At 44.8% G+C, this 27,091-nt stretch overlaps 1 protein-coding gene across 2 annotated transcripts in view; it reads left to right on the top strand.

Annotated features, from left to right (window-relative positions):
• CACNA1B (calcium voltage-gated channel subunit alpha1 B) overlaps positions 1-27,091 on the top strand; it is a 250,042-nt gene that overhangs the window by 101,507 nt on the left and 121,444 nt on the right. For both annotated transcript variants that reach the window (XM_030920382.1, XM_030920383.1), the window contains exons 13-15: positions 5,966-6,078; positions 8,236-8,367; positions 8,604-8,676. In XM_030920382.1, coding sequence (XP_030776242.1) covers positions 5,966-6,078; positions 8,236-8,367; positions 8,604-8,676 — 318 coding nt within the window. The remainder of the gene's footprint in view (positions 1-5,965; positions 6,079-8,235; positions 8,368-8,603; positions 8,677-27,091) is intronic.

The raw sequence follows: 27,091 nt of genomic DNA, 5'->3' as shown, positions 1-27,091 counted from the left end.
AGCACTGCCCCCCTCAGGGTGGAGTGAAGCGTGGGAGCAGAGTCCCCCAGGAAGGAGTAACAGGCGGGAATGCTCCCTAGGAAGGAGAGAAGGGTGGGAGCACTGCCCCCCCCAGGAAGGAGTGACAGGTGGGAGGACTACTCCCCCATGAAGGAGTGATGGGGAGCACTGCCCTACCAGGAAGGAGTGAAGGGTAGGAGCACTGGAGTGACAGGTGGGAGCACTAGCCCTCCTAGGAAGGAGTGAAGGATGGGAGCATTGTGCCCCCCCTCCCCCAGGAAGGAGTGACAGGTGGGAGCACTACCCCTCCCATGAAGGAGTGACAGGTGGGAGCACTGCCTCCTCAGGAAGGAGTGGGGAGTAGGAGTGCTGTCCCCCAAGGGAGGGACTGGAGCTCTGCAGTGTTTACAGAAGCCAGAGAGGGGCCTGGACTGTGGTAGTAAAACTTCAGTTAGAAAATTCAGCTTAATTGGACTTTTTCTCTCATGAGCGCTGTACTTGTCCAGGTGGTAGTCGTTTGTGTCTGTGATTTTGTTGAATCCTCACAAGGACTCTCATTTTATTGATGATAATGGCAGACATTGTGTGACTGGCCCCAGGCTGCCCATTGGTTTGAGAGGAGTCAGTGGGTGAGCCTGGCTTTCTGGCCTCAGGGGTAGTGGTTTTGCATCATGCTGTGTTTCTGATCTCTGAGGAAGGCAAGGCAGTGGCCACCTACATTGCTCTCTGAGACATGGAGAGCTGTGATTTCGATAGATGGTGGGAAAACAACAACCCTTTTTACCCTTTGACTTCTTGGTCACAAGGAAAGCCTGAGTGCATTGGCTGAGGGAGCTGAAGAGATGGAGAGAAGTCAGAGATGCAGGGATCTTTTTCATGTCTTCTAATCTTCTGATCTGAACTGACCGGATCTCAGGACATGGAGATAATTTGCACATAAGCTAACACATTCTTCTAACACTTAGCAGCTTTAAAGTACAAAAATCTGTTTCACGTTTCTATGGCTTAGGAATTCAGGTGTGGCTTAACTGGGTATCTCTGGCCTGGGGTCCCTCAGGAGGATTCAGCCCAGTTGAAGGCCAAAGATACGGTCATTCCACAGCTTGACTGGGACTGTAGAATTTTGTTTCAAGCTCATGCATTTGTTTGCTAGAAGGCCGGGTTGCTGGTTGTGTGGCCTCTCCATAGGCTGCTGGAATGTCCTCAGCTGTGGTCTGAGGGAGAGAACTGTGAGAGTACATAAGACAGAAGCTATAGAAATCCTGTCTTGAAAGAAAGATCCTGTCAGTTTTGCCATTGTCTTTTAGTTAGGAGTGAGTCACTGGGCCCAGTGACTGGGCTGGGGTAGGGATATTTGGGGGCAGGTATTACACGAGGATATGAACACCAGACAGTGAGGACCACTGGGGCCATTGAAGAGGCTGCTTGCCACAGCCTGCCCTTTGGCTCTCAGTGACTCATATCCTTCCCAGTATAAAACACCTTCACCCCTGCCAACTCCCCAAAATCTTATCCATTACAGCATCAACTCAAAATCCAGAATGTCATCCTCAGTTAGGTTCAGGTGTGGGTGAGGCTCCTCGAGTGTAGTTCCCTAAGTGCAGTGGCCACGGTGCCTCTTAATCTGCTGACCTGTGGAACTAGAGGGTTATCTACGCTCCACATTCAGTGTGCAGTGGTAGGATGGGCACAGGGTAACTGCAGTAGATATTCCTGCTCAGCAAGGGGACAGAAAGCTGAGCCACTGGTCCATAGGGATTCTGAAATCCAGCTGGGCACATGCTGGAAAGTCTGGGATTCGTTATTACAGCCAGGAAACCCTCTGGGCTCTTGGTTCTGCCCTCTCACTCCCTTTGCTTTTCCATGAAAGGTAGTTCAGGTTTGCAGTTGAGTGGTTTTCTCAGCCTACTTCCCACTGGCAGAATTTTGGGAATTTAAAGACCTGTTTTCGTTGTGTACTGTCTTGATTCTTTCAGTTCAAGTTGGTGATGTCTCTGCATATATGTCCTTTAAGAACTTTATGGATTATGTTGTGAACCTTGGGGTTCGCTTTATTAGAAAAAAGCTCTACCCACACCTATTAGGCCTTAGACCTTTTCTGTCTGTGTTCCTGTTGAGATGCTAAGGATCAACACCTCCAGTGTCTTGGAGAAGTTGCTGCTTCATTGACTGGATGTGTGAGGCACCCTCAATCTCTTTGAAGAGTCTGAAAGTGTGGCTGAGTAGTGCTCCGAGGCGCTACCTTTGGTCCTTTTGGGATCTCAAATAAAAGTCACAGTCTTGCCCTTGGCTTCATCTTTAGACCATGTCACCTTTCTCTGTCTTTACAATTTCAAGTTTTATTTAGATTCAGGGTGTACATGTGCAGGTTTGTTGCATGGGTATGTTGTGTGATGCTAAGGTTTGGGATACACACGATCCCATCACCCAGGTAGTGAGCATAGTACCCAGAAGATAGTTTGTCAACCCCTTCCCCTCCCTCTAGTACTCAGTGTCTGTTGTTCCCTACTTTGTGTCCATGTGTACCCTTGTTTAGCTCCCACTCGTGAGAACGTGTGGTATTTGGTTTTCTGTTTCTGCATTAATTCACTTAGGATAATGGCCTCTGGCCGCATCCATATTACTGCAAAATACGTGTTTTTTTTTTTTTTTTATTAGCTGTGCAGTCTTCCATGGTGTATATATACCGCATTTTCTTTATCCAGTCCACTGTTAACTGGCAGCTAAGTTGGTTTGTGTCCCTGCTGTTGTGAATAGTGCTGTGGTGAACAAGTGCGTGTGTCTCTTTGGTAGAACGAGTTATAGTTCCTTGGGTATATAATCAGTAGTGGGATTGCTGGATCAAATGGTAGTTCTATTTTAGTTCTTTGAGAAGTCTGCAAACTGTTTTCCACAGTGACTGGACTAATTTACATTCCCACCAACATTCCCTTTTCTCTGTAGCCTCGCCAACATCTGTTATTTTTTGACTTTTTAATGATAACCATTCTGACTGGTGTGAGATGGTATCTCACTGTGGTTTTGATTTGCATGTCTCTAATTAGTGGTGTTGAGCATTTTTTTTACATGTCTTTGTTGAGACTTTGCCATTATTAATGTTGCTATCTGGAGAGGCTGAGCATATTCAAAACCAGCAAGTCCTGGCTTCCTTGTATTTAATGCACTTTCCTCGGTTTAACTCTCTCCTCTCACATTTGACTATAAGCAGCAAGAAGACATGAGGTGGCACCTTCAGCACTTGGCTCGGAGATCTCTTGAGGTTGATCTCCTGGTTTATTAAGCATGTTTTCTACTTTTTTTTTTTTTTGAGACAGAGTCTCACTCTGTTGCCTAGGTTGGAGTGCAGTGGCACGACCTTGGCTCACTGCAACCTCCGCCTCCCGGGTTCAAGCGATTTTCCTGCTTCAGCCTCCTGAGTAGCTGAGATTACAGGCACCCACCACCACGCCCAGCTAATTTTTTGTATTTTTAGCAGAGATGGGGTTTCACCATGTTGGTCAGGCTGGTCTTGAACTCCTGACCTCAAGTGATCTGCCTGCCTCGACCTCCCAAAGTGTTGGGATTACAGGCGCGAGCCACCGCGCACCTGGCCTGTTTTCTACTTTTTACATAGCTGCATGCAACAGTGTGGCTAAACTTTCTGCCAGCACGCAACAGGACTCCTTTCTCTAGTTTCCTATGAAACTCTGCTTGCTTTCCTGCAGACCCTGATGTGCAGCATGCTTAATGTCCAAAATTCTATGAATTGTGTGTTAAGTGCACTTTAGCCCTTCATGAATATGCTGCTCAGTGTCTATCCTCTGGTTCCAAAACCACTCCCACATTTTAGGTTTTTATCACAGCATCACCCCACTTCTGATTCCAAAATCTGTATTGACTTTTCCTGCCGGGGAACAAATTATCCAAAAGCTTAGTGGCATAAGAAAACAAGTATTTATGATTTCACTGTTTCCATGAGTCAGGAATCAGGGTGGCTTAACTGGGTGCGCCTGGCTTGCGGTCTCTAGTGAGGCTGTAGTTTTCCCAGGCTCATTTGGGGCTGGAGAATTCACTTCCAGCCTCATGCCCATGATGGCTGTCAATGGACCTCAAAAAATCTGCTTCCGGGCTCACTCATGTGGCTGCTGGCAGGCTTCTGTTTCTGGTCACGTGGGCCTCTCCCAGCTGCTGGAGTGTCCTTATGACACGATATCTGGTGTTCAGAGAAAGAGAGTCAAGAGTTCCCAAGACAGAAACCAGTCCCTTTGTAATCTAATCTCAGAGGTGACATCCCATCATTTTTGCTGTGTTCCGTTTACTAAGAGTGAGTCACTAGGTCCAACCCATCCACGAGGGGATAGCATTATACAGGGGAGTGAATACTGGGTGGTGGGGATTACTGAGGCCATCTTAGAGGCTGCCTACTATATGAACCAATGAGGACAAATTTTAAGAATTAGTGGATAACAGGAGAGATGCTGGAAGACTGGCAGTGAGAAGAAAGTATATTTAGAAAACTACAATCTTCAACCCTAGGCAAGCATCTGGATGATTTGCTGTTGCAGAGAAAAGTTGGTGGTGATGATCAAGGGCCACGTGTGATCACCAAGAACAGATGGCACTCTTGTCAAGACTAGGGTGGCAAGCTCACCCAATTTGTTGTATTGATAGGGTTATCACAGGTGCTGTGGATATTGGTGTACCTGGTTGTTGACAGAACATTAGATATTCTCTGAATGGCGATCTGTGGACAAGGTAGAGAAATGTGCAGCAGATGACTGTGCATTTGAGTTGATCCATAAATGGTGCACAGCCATTCCCAGACATGCTGGTTTACAGATTAGTGTCAACCTGTAGGGAAGTCTCTAGAGATGTACCGCAGGGCTCTGTCTTAGCATATCCATTGTTCTCTCAGTGACTTCGTGAGAACATTGACATTAAGCTCATCAGATTTGCAGTTGATGTGAAATTGGTGGAAATGACTGAAACTTTGGAAAATATATGTCCCAAATACAATATAATTAACTTTGAGAGGCTCAGCTTTGGAATTCTCCACACCAGTTGCAGAAGTGTGGCTTAGAGGAAATGAGAATTACACACATGAAGAAGACATGGGCACTCCTGCTTTCTGTCAGCCCAGATTGTGCCCCTGGAGGTATGGTGGCCTGGAAAAGAATTCAGTCTGGGGCCCCTTGCTTGTCCTGTCCAGAGGGAAGGTGGTAAAGGGTCTCCTGTGTTCCAGCTCCCTGGTCTGTCCTTTCTGAGTCCCTCATACCAGGCCCTGACCAGGACGGCCCTCCTCACGGTCTATCTGAGGAACGGCTGGAAGGAGGGACGTGTACTTTGCTCACAAATTTCAGCTCACCAACGTCGACGGTGCATGCAACAAACAGGCAGGCTTGCCATAATCTGTTATTGGTGGCATGTGCTGTTTCCTGGTCATTTGGAGAAGAAAATACTCAAAATACAATTTATGAATCTGAGTATCTTGGAGCAGTGGCAGAACCAGGGAGGGGAAGTTACAGGGAGACAGATTTTGCTAGTCTGTGAGAGAACAGTCTAACACTCAGGGCTGTCTGAAAGTTTGCCCAGCTCCAGAGGTGTTGAAGAAGACACCAGTGTCACCAGGCTGTGGTCAAGCACGGAGGAGGTATTAGACCAGGTGGTTGTAAGGTCTGCCAGAAAGCCAGCAGGCCTAACCTGGCCCACGTCCTGTGTCCTCCTGGTGCGTCTGGGGTCGGGGGTGGGGGTGGGAGAGAGGGCAGGTACCGGGACTGGTGGGACTCTACAGCCTTCCCCAAAGGTTCCAAGAGATCAGTGTGAGGTGTGTGCCTTGTGTTAGTTACCCTATCTGGCTTGATTGTGAGACAAGGAAGCAGGATGGTTCCTTATGGAGAGGTGCAGGCAGTCAGGGTGCGCACACACATCCATCTGCATGCACAGGTGCAGATGTGGTGCACCCAAGGCTAACGCCATCCCATTGCAGGTCATTGTGGGGAGCGTCTTTGAAGTGGTCTGGGCGGCCATCAAGCCTGGAAGCTCCTTTGGGATCAGCGTGCTGCGGGCCCTCCGCCTGCTGAGGATCTTCAAAGTCACGAAGTATGTCCCCTGCGCTCCCAGGCGAGGGCAGGTGTAGGGTGGAGAGGGCGTGGGATCAGCCATACAGGGTGCTTGTCCCCAGGAGTTCATAGCACCCAGAAGCTCTCTCTGTGGCTTACAGTTGGTTTAAATACAAAAAATGGTTACAAAACAGCCTTATGGGGCCACATCTGCCCTCAGGGCCATTCCCGACTGGTCTCTGGCACCCTTTAGCTTTCTTGTTCACTTGCTCCCCACGATTCGCGTCGTCTCCTCTCTTGAAACCACCACCCCATCTTCCCAGCCTTCAAAGGTGACTTTGCTTTGTAGTTAATGAGGAAGACAGAAGTCATCAGATGGAAGCTTTTCCACCATCTGGTCCCCAAGTCTGCCAACTGCCCATGCAGCTTCACCCCTGAGAGCCTGTGTGCACCCTGCCATGGCCCTGAGCTTCTTATTGAGCCAGCCTGGTGCCTGCCTGGCCCCTGTGCCCAGGCCTGCTTTCTCCACCCTGCACCTTGCTGACGATGACAGTGACAAGACCATGTTTACAGTTTTGTCCCACTTGTCTCTGGAAGTGAGTTGCTGCAGTTTGCCTACAAAGAGACTGAAGCCCAACAAGTGACAGATGCAGGTAGTGAGAGGAGGACCAGGGCAAAAACCCTTCCCCTTGCTGCCAGAGTTGTAGTGGGGAAGAGAGAGACCCTCCTCACAGCAGTCTCATCAGCAGCAAAGGCTGCACTGCGGAGGCTCCTGAGTAGCTGGACCCTACCAGACACACACGTGGGCCAGCATGGACCTTGGTGTGTGTCCTTGGCAGCTGCAGGGCCCAGGGAGCAGAACTGCCGAGACTGAGCCCATGCAGGGCCAGGTCGTAGGTCACACCTCTAGTGACCAAGACAACCTCTCAGAAGCCCACTGACCTTCCCAGGGCAACTGAAATCCCAGGTCTTTTCCAAAATCCACTTTAAATCCAAACCTAAGACCATAGGAGGATATGAAGCTATAAAGGCAGAAGAGTTTTCGGCAAAGTTGAGTCCCGCTGGGACAGAATCGTCAACGGCTATCTGTGTTGTGTGTCCTCAGACTTCTGTTGGCTTCCCAGAACCTGCTGGTGTGAGGGTCCAGGAAGTGACCAAAGGGTGCCTTTACCCCACCTCTAGTTCTGGCGTCTTGGGCTCCATTTTCTCCTAGGAAGTAGGTGACCCCTGTCCTGAGGCAGGCTGGCCTAGACCCCTGCTAGTCCCAGGAGAAGTCTCGATTCCTTTCCCAGAGTCTTCCACCCCATCTGCCATTAGCCCTCAGGTACTTTGTAAGAGAATCCATGGAGGATAGCGGGGTCTCTGATGTGGGCGCCAGGGAGAAGGACACGGTTTGGGAGCCCAGGGGTGCCCAGGGGTAGAGTGAGCACCGAAGGAGACCAGTGTCTGTCCTGCAGTCCCTCCATTGCAGGGAGATGGGACAGCATGTGCAGAGGCACAGGGACATGAGGGACTGGCTCCTCAGTTGCCGTCAGCAGCCTCGGGTCCCCATGGCCTGTGTGCCATGGGGACCCGTGCATGAGCAGGGCATGGTCACTGCCCTCTGGGATGGGGGGCGTTGAGGGATACCACAGAGAGTCTGTGTGGTGCCGCCCTACAAGCTCTCCATGCCGCGTGTCCCTGGTCCCTGGTGAGGGGGCACTGGAGCCAGGGTCTCTGCCACCGGCCATATCGCTTGCAGAAGATCTGCTCTAGGTTCTGGTGTAGCTCCTCCTCCCGCTGTGGGCTGATGACAACAGTTGTGGGACTTGCTTCACATGGCACTAGTCTGAGACACTTGGTGGCTGACTGGGTTTGAGGGGTGAGGGGCAGGGTGGGGCTGAGGATGAAGTTTGGGATTGGGCCTGGCCACTTGGATGGTGGCCTCATCCCTCCTAAACCTAGTGGCAGGGAGCAGTTTGGGGGGATGAGTTGAGTCCTGCACTGGGTGTGTTTTTCTCTGCCGTCCCATGGGGCCCTCAGGGAGAGAAGTCCAGGGCAGTGGGCCTGGAACTCCAGAGAAAAGCTCTGACTTCATACCTAGGCGTGCAGCCCTCAGGGTTTAGAAAGTTACGGGAGCCTTAAGTGTGGCTGCAGAGAGCCATGAGTGTGAAGTCAGCGTCTGGAGCTGGCTCAGACCCCCTGCCTGGCCCTGCAGGTACTGGAGCTCCCTGCGGAACCTGGTGGTGTCCCTGCTGAATTCCATGAAGTCCATCATCAGCCTGCTGTTCTTGCTCTTCCTGTTCATTGTGGTCTTCGCCCTGCTGGGGATGCAGCTGTTTGGGGGACAGTAAGTGGGCCTGGGCAGGAGAGCTCAAGGCTGGGGGCTTGCAGGGAGGTAGAGCTCAGAGCAGACAGCGCCGCCCAGGCTGCCTCCACCCACCTTCCTGCCAGGAAGGTCCTCAGAGGGGCCGGTGTGCAGCCGTCTGCAGCCTGAAGCGAGCAGGTTGAGGCCGTGCTGGAGCCTGTAGGCGCTGCCTCGCTGCTGAGGGGCTGCCGCTTCCCAAGCCTTCCTGTTTTCCTCAGGTTCAACTTCCAGGATGAGACTCCCACAACCAACTTCGACACCTTCCCTGCTGCCATCCTCACTGTCTTCCAGGTAAGGCCCTTGCTCTGCACATTTGCGGCCTGTCCGGCTCCCATCTCCCCTGGGTGCTGGGAAGGCGGACTCTCCTGTCATTCCCTCCCTTGTTCCTCCACACGGCCCAGATCGCCGATCTTTCAGACACAGTGTTCCTCAGACGAGGGAAGCACAGGCAGTCAGCAACGTGCAGATCTCCAGGTCCGGGGACCCCAGCCCCTACGGTGAAGGAAGCTGGATTCTGTGGCAGCACCGTAGGGAGCAAGTGTAGTTCCCTGGGGGCCCGGCTGGGCTTTAAACCACCAGTTTATCTCTTGGCTCCTGAGACTTGCATGCACTTCTGTTTTTTATCCTTCGAGAACAAAAAACAAAGCACTCCCTAAACTTCTCTCGCTACTGTCTCAGATCCCATTGACCCCCTCAGTTCTCGTCTGTATCTGGAAAACTGCCCCCCTCAGCTCCTTGGGAAGTGGGGGCTGGGGGCCCATTTCTCTACGACAGAGACCTCGTTGGCTCACGCAGCCTCTGCCCTCTTGGAGGGTTCCCTTTTGAGAACTTTCTTGGTTGGGTACTCTCCCCTTTCGTAGGGCTGTGGCCCCACAATCCTGCCCATGACTGGCCTTGCTGATGAGAGAATGCCTTGCACTCCTGTCCCATGAAACATTCTTGGATGCCATATCTGAGACTGAACAGGATGGCGGCTGTTGTCTTGCCTGTGATGCCTCTTAGGAAGGCCCAACAGTCTGTGTTTGCTCCAGGCCAGGGGCTCAGCTTGGCTCCCTGGCTTCTGGGGCTGCTGGTCCTACTACCCTTGGTCAGGGCTGGAGCCTGCAACCTGTGTGAAGAGAGGGGCCCTTTCGGTCCCACTCTCTCAAAGGGAGGAAGTCTTACCAGCAGACTATTCAGACCAAATTAGATGATTGGCTGAAAGAGGAATTCTGTCCTAATTTGCACCACAGGCCTCCACAACTGTCCCCTTTCTCACATCTTCCCACTCACCCTCACCCTGCTAGGCTGGAGCCTATGGCCTGTCAGCTCCTAGTCACTGCCAGGCAGAGCTAACTCTTCTGCCAGAGGCGCATCTGCTCCAGGCCTGTCAGGGCCTTGCTGTTGTCATCCCTTCTTCCTCTCTGGTCTCATGTTTGAGTTGCTGCCTCTTCTCCTCTCCTCTGATTCCTTGAGTCGGGGGCACTTGTCAGCCTCCGACTATCCTCCCTCTCTCTGACTTGAAAGCCTTGGCTGCTCACAGGCCAGTGACTTCCAGACTTTGGTCTCCCAGATGTTTTTTGAACTCTTAGTGGGTGACAAGACCTATGTCAGCCACTGGGACAGGAGTGGATGGTCTCCAAGCCACACGACGGGGAGGTCACAGGTCTGGAGCTGCCTGTAGAGTCCTGAATGTCAGGCAAGGGAAACTGGGAGGAGCGCATTCCCAGCAAAGCAGCCAAAATGTGAGGAGTGTCTGGGGTGGCAAGAAGGTGGCAGGGGTGGGACAGGAAACTCCAGGTGTAGGGGGGCCAGGCTGAGGCTTTGCCCTGTAGAAGCTGTTGCAGGGAGGGGCTCCATGCCAGGAGGGTTGCGCGGTGCATGACCACAGCCATGCTTTGCTGTGTTTGTAACAAGAAAAGACCTGAGTGTGATGAGGGAGAGAAGTCAAAGTTGGGAGGAAAGTGGGCTTTTCTGATCAGATAATGCTCTGATTCAGACATTACATGCCCCTTGCTCTAAACACAGTAATAAGATAAAAAAATACACTTAGAAATTAAGAGGACCTAGACAAGTAAAAACAAAATCTCTGAGGAATAGAAATGGAATAGAACATACAGTGGTGAGAGACAGCAGAGACCCAGGCACCGGGACACGGCCTGAGAACGGCAGATGGGCTTGGGAGTCTGAGTCCCACGGCAGCAGAAGTGTACAGGTGTGGCTCAGCCTCCTCTAAGCACTGGGGGAGGTGCCTGGGCCCTTTGGAGGAGGCTGAGGAGGGGTGAGGGCTTGTTCGGCTGGAGGAGACCAGGAAGGCTGCAGGGCAGAGCCAACTGGTGGCTAGGCCTGTAATTCCCACAGGTGAATCTGGACCAGGGTCCTGAGATCCCAGGGTGGGAGTCCCTGCTTCTGAATGGGGTTGGGAGTGGGGCAGGGAGGGCATGTGAGGGGGAAGAAAGCAGCTTCAGCTGTGCTCATGGTGGATGTGCAAACTGAGGGCTGGTAACAGTCAGCATCCCAGACGGTGCCAGCAGCATCTACAGTCAGAAGGCGTAATCACTCCCAAAGAAAAGGAAATGACAGAACAAACACAGATGACTTTAAACCGAATATGCCTAATATCCTCCAAGGGGTAAAGGGAGAACCAGTTAGACACAAAATTATGTAAAAAGGCACCTAAGAACAAAGAAAAGCCCTACATCAAATCCTAGAAATGAAATATATAGCTATTTACATTTTAGAAGTGGAGTGAACTGTACACTGGACGTGATCAGAGAGAGCATGGGTGAGCTGGAGGATGCTGCGGGACTGAGCCAGCTGGGCATGGAGATGAGGTCGTGAGGCTTCCTGGAGAGAAGGAAGTGAGGGTGGGCTGGAGTGGAGGTGCCCATGTGAGGTGCGAGAGAGGGTGGCCAGTGCCCCTCTTGAGGGAGTCCTGGAGAACGTGTGCTCAGGTGGCCAAGCAAGATAAACAGATAATTCCAGACCTAGACAAATCGTGATCTCAAGAAAATCTTAAATGCTGCCCTAGAAAAACAGATTTCCTAAAAAAAAAAAAAAAAGTCTGATGGCCGATGTCTTATGAGCACGGATGCCAGAGCGTCATGGAGAAGTAACAGAAACATTGGGGTACAGTCACTATTTGCCAAGAATTCTGAATCCAGAGAGCTGTGATTTAAGTGTGAGGGCAGAGCTAAAGATACTTTCAGACACAAATAGGAATGAATTACCACCCCCCCACCCAGATCATTTGAAAGCACTACAGAGGCTTATACATTTAGTAAAGTGGATGATTTAGAATAAAAAATACTAATGTTTTTTTCCACTTACCCAAGAAGAAATTAACCGAAGAAAAAACAGGAAATGGAACCATTTCAGAAATTGAATAATTAGATCAGAATCGGATTAAGATGGCAGATAGGAGGCAGGACTAGCTTGCAGCTCCTGCTCGGACAGACAGAGCAGCATGTGGAGACTCACATCATGAACTTTTGCTCCAAGAACTACCACAGGAACATAAGAAAGCCGAGAGAATCCACGGACCCTTTGAAGGAACTGTATCACCTCTGCAGACCCCCTGAGAGGTCAAAAAACTGAGTCTGCTTGCTTTCTCAGTGCGGAGGCTGATGGTCTGGGGCAAGCTCTCAGCTCTGGGCACTGGCTGCCTGAAAATAGACTCAGTGCTGTTGAGGGTGGGAACGGTAGGAGTGAGACCCGCCTTTTGGACTGTGGGCTATGTGGGAGTGGGGTGAGGCCTGTGACTGCTGGCTTTCTCCCACTTTCCTGGCGACCTGTATGACTAACGGCCTTCATCCTCCTGGGAACTTAACCCCATTGTACTGAGAATCACACCCCCACCCCTCACAGCAGCCACAGCAAGCCTCGCCCAAGGAGAGTCTGAGCTCAGATACCCTATTCCTGCCCCCACCTGGTGGTCTTTCTCTACCCACCCTGATGGCCAAAGACAAAGGTTATAATCTCCTGAGGGCGCTGTGGTCCTGCCCACCCCTGAGAAATCTGAATACTTAATTAGGCTACCTTAGGGCAAATTTGCATCCTCTCTACGGTACCTCGGCTGATGCGGTACGTCGGCTGATGCTCTGTTGAAAGCGGCACCTCCTGGCTGGAGGCCAGCCAATATAAAACCAGCACACTAAACAAAAATACGACCAAGGACTCTTACTCACTTCCCTGCTACCCCCACCAGAGCAGGTGCTGGTAACCGCAGCTGAAAGACCTGAAGATGGATCACATCACAAGACCCTTCACAGACACTCCCCAGTACCAGCCTGAAGCCTGGTAGCTCCACTGGGTGGGTAGACCCTCAAGAGCAAAAACAGTCAGTCATTGCAGTTTGGCTGTCAGGAAGCCCCATTCCTAGGGGTAGGGGGAGAACACCACATCAAGGGAGCACCCCCATGGGATAAGAGAATATGAACAGTGGCCCTTGAGTCCCAGATCTTCCCTCTGGTTCCAAATGAGAAGGAACCAGGAAAAAAATTCTGGTAATATGACAAAACAAGGTTCTTAAACACCCCCAGAGGATCACACCAGCTCACCAGCAATGGATCCAAACCCAAAACGAAATCTCTGAATTGTAGGAAAAAGAATTCTGAAGGTCCATTATTAAGCTAATCAAGGAGGTACTAGAGAAAGGTGAAATTCAACTTAAATCAAAACATGATACAGGTTTTGAAAGGAAAATTCTTCAGTGAAATAGCATAAAAAAATCACAATTTCTGGAAATCAGGGACACACTTAGAGAAATGCAAAATGCACTGGAAAGTTTCAGCAATAGAATTGAACAAGCTGAAGAAAGAACTTCAGAGTTCAAAGCAAAGGCTTTTGAATTAACCCTATCCATCGAAGATAGAAGAATTTCAAAAAATGAAGCCTCCAAGAAGTATGGGACTAAGTTAAGTGTCCAAACCTAAGAATAATTGGTGTACCTGAGGAGGAAGAGAAATCTAAAAGTTAGGAAAACATATTGAGTGAATAATTGAGGAAAACTTCCCTAGCCTTGCTAGAGATCTAGACATCCAAATACAAGAACTCAAAACACACCTGGGATATTCATTGCAAAAATTCATTGCAGAAAAATTCATCACCTGGGCACATAGTTATCAGATTATCTAAAGTCAAGATGAAGGAAAATCTTAAGAGCTGTGAGGCATAAACATCAGGTAACCTATAAAGGAAAACCTATGAAATTAACAGAAGATTTCTCAACAGAAACCTTACAAGTCAGAAGAGATTGATTAGGGTCCTATCTTTAGTCTCCTTAACCAAAACATTTATCAGTCAAGAATTTTGTGTTCAGTGAAATTAAGCCTCATAAATGAAGGAATGATACAATCTTTTATAGACAAATGCTGAGAGAATTCACCACTACCAAGCCAGCGCTATAAGAACTGCTAAAAGAAGCTCTTAAGTCTTGAAAAATATATTTGAAATACACAAAAATAGAACCTCCTTAAGGCATAAATCCAACAGGACCTATATAACAGTAACAATGAAAAAACACCATGATGTTTAGGCAACAAATAGCACAATGAATAAGATAGTATCTCACATCTCAATATTAATGTTGAATGCAAATGACCTAAATGCTCCACTAAAAGATACGGAATGGCAGAATGGATAAGAATTCGCCAACTATGTTTCTGCTGTCTTCAGGAGACTCACCTAACACATAAGGACTTACATAAACTTAAAGTAAAGGGGTGGAAAAATATTGCGTGTGCAAATGAAGACTAAAGCAAGCAGGAATAGCCATTCTTTCATCAGACAAAACAGACTTTAAAGCAACAGCAGTTAAAAAAGACTAAGAGGGACATTATATACTGATAAAAAGCCTTGTCCAACAGGAAAATATCATAATCCTCAATATATATGCACCTAACACTGAAGCTCTAACATTTATAAAACAATTACTACTAGACCTAGGAAATGAGGTAGACGGCAAGGCAGTAATAGCGGGGGACTTTGATACTCCACTGACAGCACTAGACAGGTCATCGAGACAGTCAACAGAGAAGGAATGAACTTAAACTATACCCTACAACAAATGGACTTAACAGAGCATTCTACCCAACAACTGCAGAATATGCATTCTATTCATCAGTACATGGAACATTCTCCAAGATGGACCATATGATAGGCCACGAAACAAGTCTCAGGAAATTTTAAAAAATCTAGATGATATCAAGTACTCTCTCAGACCACAGTGGAATAAAATTGGAAATCAACTCCAAAGGCATCCACAAAACCATACAAATACATGGAAATTAAACAACCTGCTCCTGTTTGATTGTTGGATCAACAATGAAATCAAGATGGAAATTTAAAAAAATCTTTGAACTGAATGATAATAGTGACACAACCTATCAAAACCTCTGGGATACAGCAAAGGCAGTGCTAAGAGGAAAGTTCATAGCCTTAAATGCCTACATCAGAAAGACTGAAAGAGCACAAACAGACAATCTAAGGTCATGTCTCACACAACTGAAGAAACAAGAACAATCCAAACTCGAACCCACCAGAAGAAGAGAAGTAATGAAAATCAGAGCAGAACTAAGTGAAATTGAAACAAAAAAATTACAAAAGATAAATTGAACAAAAAGCTGATTTTTTGAAAAGATAAATAAAATGGATAGACCATTAGCGAGATTAACCAATAAAATAAGAGAGAAGATCCAATTATAAGCTCAATTAGAAATGAAATGGGAGATATTACTACTGATAACACAGAAATACAAAAGATTATTCAAAGCTACTATGAACACCTTTATGCACATAAACTAGAAAACCTAGAGGGGATGGATAAACTCCTGAAAAGATTCACCCATCCTAACTGAAATCAGGGAGAATTAGATACCCTGAACAGACCAATAACGAGTAGTGAGATTGAAATGGTAATAAAAAAATTAAGAACAAAATAAAGTCCAGGACCAGATGGATTCACACCAGAATTCTATCAGACATTCAAAGAAGAATTGGTACCAATCCTTTCGACACTATTCCACGTGGTAGAGAAAGAGGGAATTCTCCCTAAATCATTCTATGAGCCAATATCACCCTACTACCAAAACCAGGGAAGGACATAACCAAAAAAGAAAACTATAGACCAGTATCCCTGATGAACATAGATGCAGAAATCCTCAACAAAATACTAGCTAACCGAATCTGACAGCATATCAAAAAGATAATCCACCCTGATCATGTGGGTTTCATACCAGGAATGCAGGGATGGTTAAACATATGCAAGTCAATAAATGTGATAACACCACATAAACAGAATTAAGAACTAAAATCACATGATCATCTCAATAGATGTGGAAAAAGCATTCAGCAAAATGCATCATCGCTTTATGATTAAGCCCTCAGCAAAATCAGCATACACGAGACATACCTTAATGTAATAAAAGCCACCTGTGACAAACCCACAGCCAACATAATACTGAACTGGGAAAAGTTTGAAAGCATTCCCCCAAGAACTGGAATAAGACAAGGATGCCCACTCTCACCACTCCTCTTCAGCATAGTACTGGAAGTCCTAGGCAGAGCAATCAGACAAGAGAAAGAAAGAAAGGGCATCCAAGTCGATAAATAGGAAGTCAAACTCGCTGTTTGTTCGCCGATGATAGGATTATTTATGTTGAAAACCCCAAAGACTTTTCCAAAAAGCTCCTAGAACTGATAAAATAATTCAGCAAAGTTTCAGGAAACAAAATTAATGTACACAAATCAGTAACTCTTTTGCTCTTTTATACATTAACAGTGATCAAGCTGAGAATCAAATAGAGAACTCAACCCCATTTACAGGAGCTGCAAAAAATAAAATAAATACTTAGGAATATTCCTAATCAAGGAGATGAAAGACCTCTACAAGGAAAACGACAAAATACTGCTGAAAGAAATCATAGACAACACAAACAAATGGAAATATATCCCATGCTCATGTATGGGTAGAATCAATATTGTGAAAATGACCATACTGCCAAAAGCAATCTACAAATTCAATGCAATTCCTGTCAAAATACTACCATCATTCTTCACAGAACTAGAAAAAACAATCCTAAAATTCAGATGGAACAACAAAGAGCCTGCATAGCCAAAGCAAGACTAAGCACAAAAGGCCAGGTGCAGTGGCTCATGCCTGTAATCCCAGCGCTTTGGGAGGCCAAGGCAGGCAGATTACCTGAGGTCAGGAGTTTGAGACCAGCCTGACCAACATGGTGAAACCATGTATTTTAAAAACTACACAAATTAGCCAGATGTGGTGGCTTGTGCCTGTAATCCCAGCTACTTGAGAGGCTGAGGCAGAAGAATTATTTAAACTCAGGAGGTGGAAGTTGCAGTGAGCCAAGATTGCACCATCCATTGCACTCCAGTCTGGGTGACAAGAGTGAGACTCCATCTCAAAAAAAAAAAAAAAAAAAAAAAAAAAGCAAGACTTAAGCAAAAAGAACAAAGCTAGAGGCATCACATTACCCAACTTCAAACTACGATGTAAGGTCATAGTCACCAAAACACCTTGGTACTGGTATAAAAATAGGTACATAGACCAATGGAACAGAATAGAGAAGCCAGAAATCAATCCAAATACTTACAGCCAACTGATCTTTGACAAAGCAAACAAAAACATAAAGTGGGGAAAGGACACCCTATTCAACAAATGGTGCTGCGATAATTGGCAAGCCACATGTAGGAGAATGAAACTGGATCCTCATCTGTCACCTTATACAAAAACCAACTCAAGATGGGTCAAAGACTTAATCTAAGAGCCGAAACCATAACAATTATAAAGATAACATCAGAAAAAAATCCTTCTAGACTTTGGCTAGGCAAAGACTTCTTGACAAAGAACCCGAAAACAGATGCAACAAAAACAAAGATAAATAGATGAGACTTAATTAAACTAAAACGCTTCTGCGCAGCAAGAGAAATAATCAAACAGGCAACCCACAAAGTGGGAGAAAATTTTCACAATCTGTACATCTGACGAAGGACTAACATCCAGAATCTACAAAGAACTCAAATTAGCAAGAAAAAAACAAACAATCTCATTAAAAAGTGGGCTAAGGACATGAATAGACAATTCTCAAAAGAAGATATACAAAAACATATGGAAAAATGCTTAATATCATTAATGATCAGGGGAATGCAAATAAAAACCACAGTGAGATGCCACCTCACTCCTGCAAGAATGCCCATAATAAAAAAAAAAGAAAAATAATAGATACTGGTGTGGATGTGGTGAAAAGGGAACACTTTTACACTCTTGGTGAGAATGTAAATTAATACAGCCACTATGGAAAACAATGTGGAGATTCCTCAAAGAACTAAAAGTATATCTACCATTTGATCAGCAATCCCACTTCTAGATATCTACTCAGAGGAAAAGAAATCATTATATGAAAAAGAATACTTGCATATGCATGTTTATAGTGGCACAATTTGGAACTGCAAAAATACAGAACCAACCCAGATGCCTATTGGTCAATGAGTGGAAAATGTAGTGTATACCAATATAGTATAGAATACTACCCAGCAATAAAAAAGAGTGAAATAATGGCATTTACAACAACCTGGATGGAATCAGAAACTACTGTTGTAAGTGAAGTAAGTCAGGAATGGAAACCCAAACATTGTATATTCTTACTTATAAGTGGGAGCTGAGTTATGAGGATGCAAAGGCATGAGAATGATACAATGGACTTTAGGGACTTGGGGGAAAGGGTGGGAGGGGGACGAGGAATAAAAAACTACAGTGTATGCTGCTTGGGTGATGGGTGCACCAAAATTTCAGAGATCATCACTAAATAACTTAGTCATATAACCAAACACCACCCGTTCTCCCAAAATCTATTGAAATAAAAAAAATTTTTTTTAAATTAAAAATCTCTTACTCAAGTTACCAAATTCAGATAGTATGATGCGTGAATTCTGCTATTTAAGAAGTTATTCCAATTTTATATAGACTCCTCCACAGAATATAAAAAGGGATAGCTCACCACTCATTGTATGAAACTAGAATAACCTTGATAATGAAAAAAACTAAACAAGGACACTATCAGAAAAGAAAAATACAGATCACTTCCACAAACCCAGAAGCAAAGCATCCGGGGGAAACCATCACTAATCAAATCTAGATATTCTTAAAAATTATTTTTATAATTGACTATAACTTTTCCTGGAAATGCAAGATAATTCAACATTAGAAAACCTAGGAATGTAATTTGTCACACTAACAGATTAAGGTGGATACAAACCCTGTACGATCAGAGAAAGCATTGGAACTCTAGCACAAGCACAGTCAGCCAGAGGTGAGAGGAGTGGAGATGAGATTGCAGACATTGCTGATGACTGAAACTGGGTGATGGGCACGTAGGGTTCGTTGCACTCCACTCTGTGTATACTTCAAATGTCCGTGATAATTTTTTTTTTAAAAGTAAGACCTAACACTCCTTCCAAATAAAAACGCTTAGCAGATTACGTTAGTATCAGGGGTCTTAGCACAGTAGAACAAGAAAAAATGAAATAAAAATTCTCAGGATTGACAAGAAAGAAAAATGTCATTATTTACAAATGAAATATACACAGAAAACTCAAGTGCTGTCATTGCAGATGGTATCTATATAGAAAAACATGAAATTGGATTCCTACCTGGTACCAAGTATGAAAATCAATTCTAGATAGATTAAGAGATAAATAATATAGTATGAAAGAACAAAGGATAAAAACAAGTAACTCACAGGAGAAGAAACTATGATCAATTTTACTGCAGTCAGGGAAATGCAAATTAAACCCTCAACGAAACAACTGTTTCCACCTGTCAGTTTAGCCAAAATTAAGAAATCTAACAAGATTTAGAGAAGAAGTGGAGAAATTAGGGTTTATGCTGTTGGTGGGTTGGTAGAGCCACTTTGAAGAGTAATTCATTATATCCCGTCCACTGGAATTGGCACGAGCAGTTCCTGCCAGATATATGCCCTGGAAAGTTTCTTGCCCAAGTACACAAGGAAACATGTAAAGCCATTCTAGCAGCGTTATTTGTAATAACAAAAACCTGAAAATCACCTGCATGTTCGCCATCAGGGAAATGGATAAGAGAAGTGTGATCAGTTTGTGCAGAAGGGAAAATGAGTGCCCTAGAAGTAAGTGTGTTTATAGCGTATGATCTATTTAAGGATGAACGATGTGCAAAACAGTATCATACACTGTTTATGATATGGATGTAGTAAACATATAAACGCTTGCACAGGAATGATGAGCACCAAATTCAGGACACGGTTTTCCTGGTGGTGGGGTGGGAGTTGCTGGGAGGTGGGGAGAGGAAGAGGAATGAGACTGGGGAGTTCTGGCCACATTTTGATGTTTTATTTCTTAAGCTGGGTAGTGGATACACAGAGGTTAGTTAAATTATTCATTGCATCTTTTGGAGTGTTTAAAATATTGTGTAATTAAAAAATAAGGGGATATGAAAAGATGAACTAATTAAACATTGACCAAAAGAAAGCCGGTGTAGGCCGGGCATGGTGGTTCATGCCTGTAATCCCAGCACTTTGGGAGGCCAAAGTAGGTGGATCACTTGAGGTCAGGAGTTCGAGACCCGCTGGCCTACATGGTAAAACACTGTCTTTACTAAAAATATGAAAAATTAGCTGGGTGTGGTGGTGCTGAGGTGGGAGAATCACCTGAACCTGGGAGGCAGTGAGCTGAGATCATGCCACTACACTCCAGCCTGGGTGACAGAGCGAGACTCCACCGTCTCGAGAAACAAAACAAAACAAAAGAAAGCTGATGTATTAATGTCAGCCAAAAGAGGTAAAAAGAGGATGGATGAGAATAAAGGGGCATATTACGTGATGAACAGAGGACGCCGCCAGAAGGAACACACTGCAGGGCAATGAACTTGCAGGACCTAACAACCTGGCCTCAGAACGTTGACCAAAAACAGACAGAATTACAAGGAGAAATAAAAACTTTACCATCTTATAAGAGATTTATAACATGTCTCTGTCAAACTGAAGGATGAAACTGACAGAAGATTAGAAAGGATCTAAAAACATGAACCAGTTGTCACATACAGAACTGTACCCAACAGATAGCGAATAGAATATTCATTATTTGGGGCACAAGGAACATTTGCAGATGTTGACCGGTTATTAGGTCACTCAGGAAACTTCAACAAGTATTAATTACTGTCCAGCTGGGTGCAGTACCTCACACCTGTAATCCCAGCACTTTGGGAGGCCGAAGTGGGCAGATCACCTGAGGTCCGGAGTTCGAGACCAGCCTGGCGTGGTGAAACCAAAATGGCGAGACCCCATATCTACTAAAAATACAAAATTTAGCCAGGTGTGGTGGTGGGTGCCTGTAATCCCAGCTACTCTGGAGGTTGAGGCAGGACAATCACTCGAACCTGGGAGGTGGAGGTTGTAGTGAGCTGAGATCATGCTACTGTACTCCAGCTTGGGTTACAGAGTGAGACTCCAACTCAAAAAAAAAAAATTGCTACCCTGCAGAGCACAACTTTGATATCATTTAGATAAACAGGCACCATTAATAATAAGTCATTTAATATTTTTCTCATATTTGTAAGTTGAAGGATTTGGGAGTAAAGAGGAAATCGGAAATCATGATGGCTATTACAGATTATTTAGAACTGAACAGTATCACAACTTGTAAGGGGAACCTGAAACAATACTTAAAGGAAAACTTATAATCTTAATGCAGCTATCAGGAAAAACAGGATAAAAAATAAACAAGTACTCTTAAGAAAAAAAGAAAAAGGCGTCTTGCTGTGTCACCCAGGCACTGCAGCCCTGAACTGGGTTCAAGTGGTCCTCCCACCTCAGTCTCCCAAGTAGCTGGGACCATAGGCACACACCACCATGCCCAGCTAATTCTTTCTATTTTTTGTAGAGACATGGTCTCACTGTGTTGCTGAGGTTGGTCTCAAACTCAGTGGGCTCAAGCTATCCTCCCACCTCAGCCTCCAAAGTGCTGGTAATGCAGGCATGAACTACAGAGCCTGGCTTAACAAGTACTCATATGAAGAATCCAGAAGAAGGAGTAATAAACCAAAGAAAAATTGAAAACGGATGATGCTAAGAGTAGACATTTGTTATGCAGATCACTGAAACACCAAGATAACAAGCATGTTCTTAAGGAGACTCATGAAGTAGATAATTGAATGAAGTGACTGATCAAGGAAAAAAAGCCCAAATAAAAAATGTAACCCAAAAGGGAGTTGTAACTATGGGAAAAGGAGATTTTTTTTTAAATTCCAAAAGAATATTATGGCAACTTTATGCCGTGAGATTGGAAAGCGTAGATGAAGCATCATGCTTTTTGTTTTTTTTTTTGAGACGGAGTCTTGCTCTGTCACCCCTGGAGAGCAGTGGCGCGATCTCAGCTCACTGCAAACTCCACCTCCTGGGTTCACGCCATTCTCCTGCCTCAGCCTCCTGAGTAGCTGAGACTACAGGCGCCTGCCACCATGCCCGGCTAATTTTTTGTATTTTTAGTAGAGATGGAGTTTCACTGTGTTAGCCAGGATGGTCTTGATCTCCTGACCTCATAATTGGCCCACCTAAGGCCTCCCAAAGTGCTGGGATTACAGGCGTGAGCCACCACGCCTGGCCAAAACATGCATTTTTATAGGAAGACATTAAGTTGATTAAATTAGCTCAAGAAGAAATTTTGAAAACCTGGACACTTCATAACTATAAAAGAAATTTAACCGATGGTCAAAATTTTCTTCCTATCTTTCTGCCTCCTGCTTGGGGCCCAGTCAGTTGTAAGGCGAGTTTCACCAAGCCTTTCAAGAAGAAATAATAACTATTTGACTTAAACAATTTCAGAGAAGGGAAGAAATCATTTCATGAGGCTAGTACAACCTTGACACCAAAGCCATGCAAGGACAATTTAAGATAAAATGCAGATCAGAACACAAGCTCCATGGGGCAGGGTCTTTGTTTTATCCACTGACCATCCTAAGCACCTGAATATCGCCCAACACGGCAGGCACGCTAATGTCTGCCCAGTGAAAGTAGATTCATTCAAATTTCATGGCATAAAGCTGCCATAATATTCTTCTGTAATTTAAAAAATCTCTTTTTCCAGCCGGGCGCGGTGGCTCAAGCCTGTAATCCCAGCACTTTGGGAGGCCGAGACGGGCAGATCACGAGGTCAGGAGATCGAGACCATCCTGGCTAACACGGTGAAACCCCGTCTCTACTAAAAAAAAAATACAAAAAACTAGCTGGGCGTGGTGGCGGGCGCCTGTAGTCCCAGCTACTCAGGAGGCTGAGGCAGGAGAATGGCGTGAACCCGGGAGGCAGAGCTCGCAGTGAGCTGAGATCCGGCCACTGCACTCCAGCCTGGGCAACAGAGCGAGACTCTGTCTCAAAAAAAAAAAAAAAAAAAAAGAATCTCTTTTTCCTATGTTATGACCCCCCTTTTGTGTTATAATTTTTGTTTGTGCTTTTTTTCCCCTTGGTCTTGCTATATAATTATCTACTTGATGCATCTCCTTAAAAACATGCGTTTTACAGTCTTGTTATTTTGGTGTTTTTTTAATCTGCATCACAAATGTCTGCAAATAATCTAAAATCTATATAAAAATCAAATCAGCTGAATATATTTAAAAAGACATAGCTAAACTGTGTTCTAGTAATATAAGAAATACAAGTAATACAAGAAATTGTCAGTATAATTCCTAATCTCTACAAGTTAAAAGAGAACATGTGTCATAGATGCAGAAAATTGAAACATTGATAAAAGTCAACTTTCATTCACGATAAAAAAAGTCATGCTAAGAATTGACAGGAGTTTAAAAAAATCTGCTAAAGAGTGTCTACAAAAAACCTACAACCAGGATGGGTGATAGCTAATGGGTATGAGTTTCTCTTTTTGAGGGGATGAAAATGTTCTAAAATGGACTGTGACAATGGTGACGCATATTTGTGAATATACTAAAAACTATTGAATTACACACCTGAAATGGGTGAATTATATCCCAATAAAGCTGTTATTTAAAAGAGACCATAGCAAAGATCATAGATAATAGTAAAAGATTAGAAGTATTGTTAAAAAAAAAAAAATAAGGATGCCTAGTATTCAAGCAGTCGAAGCTAATGTAGTAAGAAAAAAGAAGTAAAATGACCAGAAAGGAATAGAAAAATACTATTATTTGCAAATGATGTGATTATTTGCTATAGAAAATCCTAGATAATATATTAAATATAATAAGAAAATTCATCAGTGTTGCTGAACACAGAATAAATGTACAAAAATATAGCTTTTCTAGATAATAACATCATTCAATTAGAAAATTCAGTTTAAAAGAAAAGTCTCATTCACAGTAGTAACAAAACTTCAAGGTACCCAGAAATAAATCTAACTAAAATTATGCAAGACTTTTGTTGCAGTAATTAGGAAATGTCATTCAAGGCCCTAAGGAGCTGAATGGTTGCACAGATATGTTTGTAAATGGGAAGTCTTAAAATGATGAAGGTGTCAGTTCTGCCCAATTTAATTCATGAATCAATGCAATCCTGATCCAAATTCCAATGGTACTGCCCTTGGAATTCAGCATATTGATTGTATGGAAGAGTAAAAGTCCAAGAAAAGATAATTCAGGAAGAAGAAATTTGTCCTACCATATATCATGACTTTTTATAAAGCTACGGTAATGAAAATAGTGTGGTGTACGTAAAAATGAAATATCAAAAGAACAGACCAGAGAACCCGGAAACATTCCAAACATATATAGAAAGTTGGTTATATGAGAAAGATGTCATTGGAAATCAATGGAGGAAGGATGGACTCTTCAAAAATTTGGGTCTAGGCCGGGCGCGGTGGCTCAAGCCTGTAATCCCAGCACTTTGGGAGGCCGAGACGGGTGGATCACGAGGTCAGGAGATCGAGACCATCCTGGCTAACACCGTGAAACCCCGTCTCTACTAAAAAATACAAAAAACTAGCCGGGCAAGGTGGCGGGCGCCTATAGTCCCAGCTACTTGGGAGGCTGAGGCAGGAGAATGGTGTAAACCCGGGAGGCAGAGCTTGCAGTGAGCCGAGATCCGGCCACCGCACTCCAGCCTGGGCGATAGAGCAAGACTCCGTCTCAAAAAAAAAAAAAAAAAAAAAAATTGGGGTCTGGGAAAATTGGCTTTCCATATGGAAAAAATTGGATCATCATCTCCATGCATACACAAAACTTCAGTTGGATTAGAAACCTAAATGTAAAATATCAAGCTTGAAAATGATTTAAAGAGTAAGAGGCCAGACATGGTGGCTCATGCCTATAATCCCAGTGCTTTGGGAGGCTGAGGTGGGAGTATCGCTTGAGGATATAAGTTCAAGATCAGCCTGGGCAACATAATGAGAGCCCACCTCCAAAAAAAAAAAAAAATAGCTGATAGTGCACCCCTGTAGTCCAAGCTACTTGAGAGGCTGAGACAGGAGAATTACTTGAGGCCAGGAATCTGAGGTTAAAATGAGCTAGGATTGTGCCACTGCAGCCTGGGCAACAGAGCAAGACCCAGTCTTTAAAGAAAATAAATATATATATATATAATGTATATATATACATTATATATAATGTAAATATATATTTATATATATGATGAAAATATCTTTATGATCTTGGATGGAGAGGAATTTCTTTTCTTTTCTTGTCTTTTTTTTTTGAAATGGAATCTAGCTCTGTTGCCCAGGCTGGAGTGCAGTGGTGCGATCTTGGCTCACCGTAACCTCTGCCTGCTGGGTTCAAGCGATTTTCCTGCTTCAGCCTCCTGAGTATCTGGGATTACAGGCACCTGCCACCACGCCCAGCTAATTTTTGTATTTTTAGTAGACGGGGTTTCACTGTGTTGGCCAGGCTGGTCTTGAACTTGTGATCCATCTGCCTTGGCCTCCCAAAGTGCTGGGATTACACATGTGAGCCACTGTGCCTGGCCCGAATTTCTTTTTTTTAATAGAGATGGGGTCTTGTGATTGTGGCACTGCACTCCAGCCTTGACAATAGAGCAAGACCCCATCTCCGAATTTCTTTTTTTAAATGAAGATGGGGTCTTGCTCTATTGCTAAGGCTGGAGTGCAGTGTCATGATCATAGCTCACAGAACTGGCTCAAGTGATCCTCCTGCCTCAGCCTTCTGAGTAGCTGGGACTACAGGTGCGCACTACCACACCTAGCTCATTAAAAAAAATTTTTTGTAGACAGGGTCTCGCTGTGTTGCCCAGGCTGGTCTCTATATCCAAAGTGTTGCAATTACAGGTGTGAGCCATCTCTCCCGGCTGTGTGTGTGTGTGTGTGTGTGTGTAGTGAAAATATCTTTATGACCTTGGATGGAGATGAATTTCTTAAGATGCAAAAAGCAGAAAACATAAAGGAACAGACTGATAAGACTGACATTTGATTACGTTAAACCTTTTAAAATACAAAAATAAAAGCCAACAGGAGACTAAAGATATTTACAATAGATAATGCAGATAGAGTATTAGTGTATACAAGAATACATAAGGAAGTCTCAAAAGTCAGTAAGAAAAAGATGAGTCATCAGAAATAGGAGCCAGGGGGGTTGAAAGGCAGGGCACAGAAGAGATCTAAGGGTCCTTGGGCAGGAGAAATGTTCAAAGTCACTGACTTGCCTTTTTTTTTTTTTTTTTTTTTGTAGAGATGGGGTCCCACTCTGTCGCCCAGGCTGGTGTCGAACTCCTGGGGTCAAGTGATCCTCCCACCTTGGCCTCCCAAAGCGCTGGGACTACAGACGTGAGCCACCATGCCTGGCCAGTGCTTTTAAGCCCTTTCATCTTTATCAGATTGGGAACTATCAAAGGGTGTGACAGTGCCATGGGTGGTGTGAGGATGTTGATGAAGAACCATCCTCTGCTGCTGGCAGGAATACAATTTGGGATAACCATTCTGGAAACATCTAGTGAAGTTGGCGAAGGTATGCATAGCCTACATATCTGGCAGCTTCAGCTCTAGAGAAGCTTCACGTACGCACAACGTGACATATATAACATATAAACATATCTGGAAGCCACTAAAAGTACCTGTGAGAAGGAAAATGGGTAAATGGAAGGCAAACGGTGCAATGGTTTACACAAATAAGTAGATTTATGTGTATCAACATGGAGAGCTGGGTGCGGTGGCTCACGCCTGTAATTTCAGCACTGTGGGAGGCTGAAGGGGGCTGATTGCTTGAGCCCAGGGGTTCAAGACCAGCCTGGGCAACATGGCAAAACCCCATCTCTACTGAAACATACAAAAAATTAGCTGGGCATAGTGGTACCTGCCTGTGGACCCAGCTACTCAGGAGGCTGAGGTGTGAGGATTGATTGAGCCTGGAAAGCAGAGGTTGCAGTGAGCCGAGATCACACCACTGCACTCCAGCCTGGGAAGCAGAACAAGACCCTGTCTCAAAAAAAAAAAAAGAATGGAGAAACCTCAAAGCTGTATTGTTGAATGAAAACAGCAAGTTGAAGAATGACGTGTAGTCTTGTACCTTCCTGTGCATGTTTAGCACATAGGCGGTATTCTGTTTATACATACGTGTATGTGTGTGATGTGTAGTGGAACCCTAAAGACTTGGATCCATTCATCCAACAAGGGGTTACTATCCACAATATACAAGGAACTCAAACAACTCAACAGCAAAAAAACCAAATAATCACATTTAAAAGTGGGCAAAGGCTCTGAATAGACA

Source organism: Rhinopithecus roxellana, chromosome 16 (assembly GCF_007565055.1).
Source record: "Rhinopithecus roxellana isolate Shanxi Qingling chromosome 16, ASM756505v1, whole genome shotgun sequence".
Taxonomy (NCBI): Eukaryota; Metazoa; Chordata; class Mammalia; order Primates; family Cercopithecidae; genus Rhinopithecus; species Rhinopithecus roxellana.
Note: the sequence above shows the minus strand (reverse complement) of the source record. Positions and strands in the feature narration are given on the sequence as shown.